Source organism: Echinops telfairi, unplaced genomic scaffold (genome assembly GCF_000313985.2).
Source record: "Echinops telfairi isolate 266 unplaced genomic scaffold, ASM31398v2 ScPeMD7_5;HRSCAF=22, whole genome shotgun sequence".
NCBI lineage: Eukaryota > Metazoa > Chordata > Mammalia > Afrosoricida > Tenrecidae > Echinops > Echinops telfairi.
The window spans coordinates 32,684,991-32,691,464 of NW_022103901.1; the positions used below are offsets into that span (position 1 = coordinate 32,684,991).

Here is a 6,474-nt window from a genome sequence, read left to right on the forward strand (position 1 = left end):
GGGGCGCCGCTGGCCTCCCGGCGCTTCACCTCACTGAGCCTCGCCTGAAGGTTGGTGGCCACCAGGCTCTCAGCGCCAGCTTTCCATCAGCCTGTGCTCACCTCTCGTATCTGGGTCCCCTGGGCAGCCCGTGCTCCCGATAGGTCCACCTGTGTCCCTCGTGCTCTTGCCCACCTCCCGAAACGCAGACACTGGGAACCCCAAACATGTGGGGGCCTGCGGCCCTGGGACAACCCATGCTTAACCGCGGTGGTCTGGAACCGAACCTGTGGTCTCTCTGAGGTCTGCCAGGGTCTCGGCAGTCCAGAAGGCTGTGAAAATATAGGAGCGAGTGTCATCTAGCCCTGGGGAGACACCTGGGGAAGGAGGGGCAGTTGTTGGTCAGAAGCATTTCCTATGAGAGATTACATTTAAAAGCAGATCATGAAACAGCACGTGTACCATGAACTTGTTCTTATTTGCCATGCAGGCCGTAGGGAAACATCTGTGGGCCACGTGGCAAGCTGTGGTTTGGGGAGGGGGGTTGTGCGTACCCGTCGTTCTCTGGCTATGCTTGTCTGTGTCTCCTGTGTTCCTTGCTTGTGATATACACACTCACAAGGTTGGCAACAAGAAACCACGCGGGAGCATCCCTTCAAAGCAGCAACAAAGATGATCTTGCGGGCCCTTGGGACTTGGCCTTGGCTGTGTCACCTACGCGCCTGCTGGCAAGGATGGGGGCGCAGGTTGGAAGAGAGAGCCCGGAGAGCCTGTGGGGAGTGCGAAAGGGGCAACGAAGCGATTCTTCAGCCCAGAGAGTGAAGCGGCACAGTGGGTTAGGCGTCCTGCGGCTACCCAGAGGTGGGTGGTTCACGCCCACCAGCCACTCTGCAGGAGCAAGATGAGGCAGCCTGCTTCTGTAAAGATGTGCCACCGCAGAACCCCCTGGAGCCGCTCTGTAGGGTTAGTGTGAGCGGAACGGACTTGTATGGAAGTGACACACTGGGGACTGAGTGGTGTCAAACTGTGGCCGGCCAGCTGACCTCGCTGCTCTCCAGGCCTGAGGCCTCTGTTTCCGGAGAGAGTGGAAAACAGACCACCCTGGCTGCAGGGCCACCCAGCTGCACCCTCCCAGAAGATGGGGGCCGTGAAGAGGGCCAGGGCAGTTTGGGTGGGCAGGCCTTCTAGAAGGTGATCAGTGGCCCCTGCAGAGCAGAGGACTTAGTGGAAAAACGTCAAGGGCAGCCCACCAGCTCTCCTCTGGGTGTGAGGGAACCCCGAGCTCCTGTGCTCTCTGAGACTGCCTGGGGCTCCCTCTGGCTGCGGCTGTATCTTGCCTTGTCACGGGTGCGTTCTTGGGGTTCACACTAGATGTCCTGTTCCCAGTGTCGCTCTAGGTGTTGACAAGCAGCCCTGCAGCCTCACCACTGCCCAGAAGGTTCTGTAATGGTAAACGCCACTCGGCTGTGGCCAGGGCCGGCATTCTGGGACTGCCCTCCATCTCAGTGTCAGAAACTCTGGGTTCGTATGACGAAGTCTTCTTCCACTGTCCATGGATAGCCATGGGCCCCCTGATGGATTGAATTGGCTCCCACCTCCAAAATATGTGTCAGCTTAGTGGGGCCATGCTTCTCAGTATTATGTAATCACGTTCCATTTTTGTGGTTTGTAAATCCTTGCCTCCATGAGGTTAATGAGGCAGGAAGCAGTCTAGGATTCTAGTTGTCTCTTGAGTTAATTTCTTTTGAAATATAAAAAAAGATTAAACAAGCGAGCTGAGATCAGGGAGACCTGCTACCACCAAGAAAGAAGAGCTGGGAGCCAAGCATGTGCTTCAGATCGAGGGTCCCAGTGCAGGGAACCTCCTAGAAGCAGGAGGCACAGGGAAAGCCTACCCTGAGAGCCATCTCTCTGACTTTGAACTTCTGGACTCCTAAAGTGTAAGGAAACGAAGTCCTGCTCATTAAAGCCACCACCTGTGGTCGTTCTAGAGAACGGAGGCCTCAAACCTGAACTCGTCAAGTCAAGGAACAGGCTGCTCTGGGTGCCCTTCCCAATACTTCCATCTGAGGGAGGCTGGTTCTCTCTTGTGTTCTAAAATCCTGTTTCCCCCCACAAATCCCCGATGTGGACAGGGACTCCCTGGTGGCGCATATGGTTAAGTGCAAACCCACCAGTTGCTCTGCAGGAGAACAGACCTGGTGATCTGCTCACATAAAGCGCACAGCCCGGGAGACTGGATTGAGTCCCTGGGCAGCACAAGCAGTTAAATGCTCAGCTACTAATGTCAAAAGTTGGAGATTCAAGTCCACAGATGCCCTTAAGAACAAAACGTTGCTGATCTACTCCCCCACAACCAGCCCTTGGGAAGGCTCTCGGGAACTGTATTGAGTTTTGCTCTGGCTCATGCAGGGTAGCCATGCGTTGGGATGGCTTGAGTGTAATCTGCACCCTTAGGGAGGGCGACCATGGCAGTGGGCAGACCCCATACCCACCTCAGCGCAGTGAACAGAGGCAACCTGGGCTCCCTTAGTTGGGCTTGACCTTGGGCAAGCTTCTCCTGAGTGTGTTCTCCTCCTCAGGTACCCAGACTCATGGTATCGTGACATCACGTCCAACAAGAAGTTCTTTTCCCTCGCGGCGACGTACAGAGGCGCCATCGTGGGAATGATCGTAGCTGAGATAAAAAGTAGGACCAAGATACACAAAGAGGTAAGCATGTGCTAGCCCTCTTGGGCTGGAGGAACCCCGGAATCAATTGCCCGCACGTCACCTCTAAGCCTTGAACCCAAGCTCCCTCAAGAAATCCTCGTGACATCAAACCCCAGTGAGCTCGTTCAGTGGGCCATCTCCAAGAGAGAGAGAGAGATGGGCCAGGCCACCGCCACGCAGTCACACTGAGGCGCAGAGCAACCAAGTCCAGGGCGGGGAAGCAGTGTGGCTTAAGATGGCGAGAAGGTGGAAACACCAGGCGAAGAATGTAACCACTGCCACCAGTTGCACGCCTAGATAGTGCTGCATGAGTGTATGTGCTCATGTGAGTCGTTTGATACACACATACACATGGAAGACAGGTAAGTCTGTGTGGCCTGGCTCGTAACAGAATCAGCCCTTGTCCTTTGGCCCCGGTCCTTTGGCCCTTGTCTTAGTTTCTGCTGAAATCCAAGCAGGCGTGTGAGGTTTACTCCCAGTTGGTGTCTTCCAGGGTAACCTGCCCAGCCTCGTCTTCTGCGCTGCTTTCTTGTCATTTTCTCTCAGTGCTAAGACATAACCCAGGAAAGGAAACATTGCCATTTTCTGGAAGGAGCCATATCCTTTTGATCTTTTTCTCTTGCTTGGCATTAACATCGATCCAAACCGCTTTCTCCTCCTTCCCTGTGACCTGCTCCCCAAGACCCCTGGTGCAAGCTCATCCTGGGTACCCCATATACCTGGGTTGTAGCTGTCCACATTCCTTTGGGGTATGTTTCACGCAGTAGTTCAGGAATCGCTGTTAGAAACAAGGCCCACGGAGGCATTGCATGGCAACCACATCTGGTGCCTGCGGTATTTTAAGCCAGAGTCCTGGTGGCACAGCGGGTTACACGTTGGGCTGCTAACCAAAGTTCAGCAGTTTGAAGCCACCAGCCCCTCTGTAACTCTCTAGTGACAGTCTCAGAACCCACAGGGGCCATTCTACTTGGTCCTCTAGGGTCACTACGAGTCAATCAACTCGATGGCCGTGGGCTTGGTTTAGGGTGTCCCAAGTGCACAGCTGTGAGTGCTTGATACTCCCCCAAATCATGCCAACAGTCCCACCTCCCACGTTGGGCTCCTGAGACTTTCAGAAAGAAGGATTCTGCCGGGACTTCTGGAGACCATTATTGGCAGGACTCTGAGCCAGCGGTAAGAGTGTGGCCCCAGCTGAGTTGGAGAACAGAAAAGCGAGTCTCCAGAGATACTTGTCATGCAGGGCCTGTGAGCTGGGAGAACATAAGGGCCCCATGGTGGCTGGATGTACGAGTCTTCCAGAAGCCTTTTTTTGGGACCAAGAGAGATGGATGGTATAGACAGGCAGAGGGGAGTGGACAGCTCCTCCCCTAAACCTCCTCTCCTTGAGGCCACTTGGATGAATCCTTAAGGAAACTCTGAAGCTTCCTTTCTGTCTGCCTTGCCTCTTGAACACCAAAGTGTGTACACACACACACACACACACACACACACACACACACCACACCCCGAGTCCCCACCAGCCCGGAGAAGCTATTTTTTTGTATGTATTTGAATCTTGGCAGCATTTTATTCAAATAGCCCAAATACCCTCAAGTCTGTGTGGGGGTGGGGGGTGGGGGTGGGGGTGGCTTTCTGCTCCACCGTTCTATTCCATTCCCTTCCCCCACTCCTGGGAACCGTATCCTGCACCCTATAGATATAAAGCCAGCCAGAGTCCACAGGAAGCGCCATTAACCCAACTCCATTCTTCATCTTTTCCTGTAGGATGGAGATATTCTAGCCTCCAACTTCCCTGTTGACACCCAAGTTGCGTACATCCTGAGTCTGGGCGTGGTGAAGGAGTTCCGTAAGCACGGCATAGGTAAGGGGCAGCCAGGCCTCCGCTGTTCATCAGCCCGTCCTGATGCGCCAAGCTCACCGGGTCTCTGGTCTCACCATCTTGAGTAAGAGCTGTATCATTTCCTGCTGCCAACCCCCCTCAGCATTGGCCTGAAGCCCACCCCTTTCCATATGGCCGGGTGCCCAGGGCTGGCATGATGAGCAGCTCACTGCCCAGCCCAGTCCACAGTGCTTCTCCAGCCCCCAAGACAGCTCTTGGCTGGCACTCAAACCCACCACTGCCATACAGAGTAACGGCTGCTCTGTGTTGCCACTGCCTCAGCAGTGCTCAGCACTTTGCTGGAGTGTGTGCCTGTCCTGCTTGGGCCATGTGGCCACTGAGCCTTGGCATCCACATGCACACCCTAGGACTGGCCAGTCCATGTTTCCTGGGTTTAGATTTACCCTTTGTATTGGGCCAAGCCTCCATGGTGGGTTTAACCCCTGGGAGAGGACCCCCAGGCCCTCCATAGTTTAACCAACAAGCCAGCCTTGCACATGGGGCTGTAGGGACTTGGGTGGTGATGGGTGGTTCCAGAAGCCTGGCTGTGGATCTCTCGGGGTGGATTCCTGCAAGGCTCTTGCCCTCTTCTCTCTGCCCGGTCACCCTGCTGAGCGCCCACCCTTCTCTGCCCTCCCAGGTTCCCTTTTACTTGAAAGTTTGAAGGATCACATTTCTACCACCGCCCAGGACCACTGCAAAGCCATCTACCTGCATGTCCTTACCACCAACAACACAGCAATAAACTTCTACGAGAACCGGGATTTTAAGCAGCACCACTACCTCCCCTACTACTACTCCATCCGGGGGGTCCTCAAGGATGGCTTCACCTACGTCCTCTACATCAACGGTGGCCACCCTCCATGGACAATCTTATATCCTTTATCTCAGGGACCATGCCACTCCCCAAAATGGGCCGGAGAGGGCTCTCAGCTGGCTTCTGGGTGCTCTGGTCTCCTTCAGGCAACTTTCAGGTGTGTACACTTATGAGTACAGTGTGCTGACCCAGTTCTCCCAAACCAGGAAGGCACCAGAACCAAAAGTCTGAGCCCCTGCTGTCCAGTCAGTCTTGACTCACACTGGCCCTCTGGCTCTGAGTGGAACTGCCCTCCCCCTAGGAAATCTGCCTGGAAGCTGACTACGCCGTCTTTTTCCTATGGAGTGGCTGGACTGCTTAAACCACTGCTCCATCAGGCTGTACCTGGTGAAAAAGAGCTCTCTCTGGCACTCAATGTTCCCCAAGATTTCAAGTGGATGTGAGGGTCAGACTTCAGCCCTGTTGGGTGGAAATCGATCCATGCACTTGTTGATGTGTCAGTCCATTTATCTGTCCAACCACTCATCCATCCACTCAACAAATACTTACTGAGCTGACCAGTCAGCTCTCGATGCCTGGGACACCACTGTGAAGTAAGCAGAGAAAACTCCCTGCCCAGGAACCTCAGACCTGACCTAAGAGGTAGCAGGCTGGTGGGACGGAACACAGGCCCATACAGGGGTCGCTTTCCTTGCAGGGACACCTGGCTCAAAAGTGTGCCCTTGGCCCTGTGACCTTCTCATGAGCACTTCTGGCAAGTAGGACGGAGGTCAGGAGTCAGTGTCTTTCTATTTTCAACCCATTTTCATTTTTACTTGACCCCACTCTGGCCAGTCCAGCACTTTCCAGATGCACAGCTTAGTGGTGGCTTAGTGTCGCTCGTGGTATGCAGCCATCACTGCCGATGCCAGATCTCCCCAGGAGAAAAGTGGTTCCAAAGACACCATGCGTGTATGCATGTGTGTGCATGTGAGAGGAAACTGTATGTGCTTCTGTGTGTGGGTGTTTGTGCCAGAGAGAATTGTGTGTGTGACAGTCATAGGTCTGTGTGTGTGTGTATGTGAGAGAGAATTGTATGTGCCTGTGT

The 6,474-nt window shown here is 54.3% G+C and overlaps 1 protein-coding gene across 1 annotated transcript in view; it reads left to right on the forward strand.

Moving 5' to 3' along the window:
- Window positions 1–2,534: 2,534 nt before the first annotated feature.
- NAA60 (N-alpha-acetyltransferase 60, NatF catalytic subunit) overlaps window positions 2,535–6,474 on the forward strand; it is an 8,243-nt gene continuing 4,303 nt past the window's right edge. Inside the window, exons 1-3 of the mRNA XM_004705828.2 lie at window positions 2,535–2,691; window positions 4,456–4,552; window positions 5,211–5,445. Coding sequence (XP_004705885.1) covers window positions 2,647–2,691; window positions 4,456–4,552; window positions 5,211–5,445 — 377 coding nt within the window. The 5' untranslated portion in view covers window positions 2,535–2,646. The remainder of the gene's footprint in view (window positions 2,692–4,455; window positions 4,553–5,210; window positions 5,446–6,474) is intronic.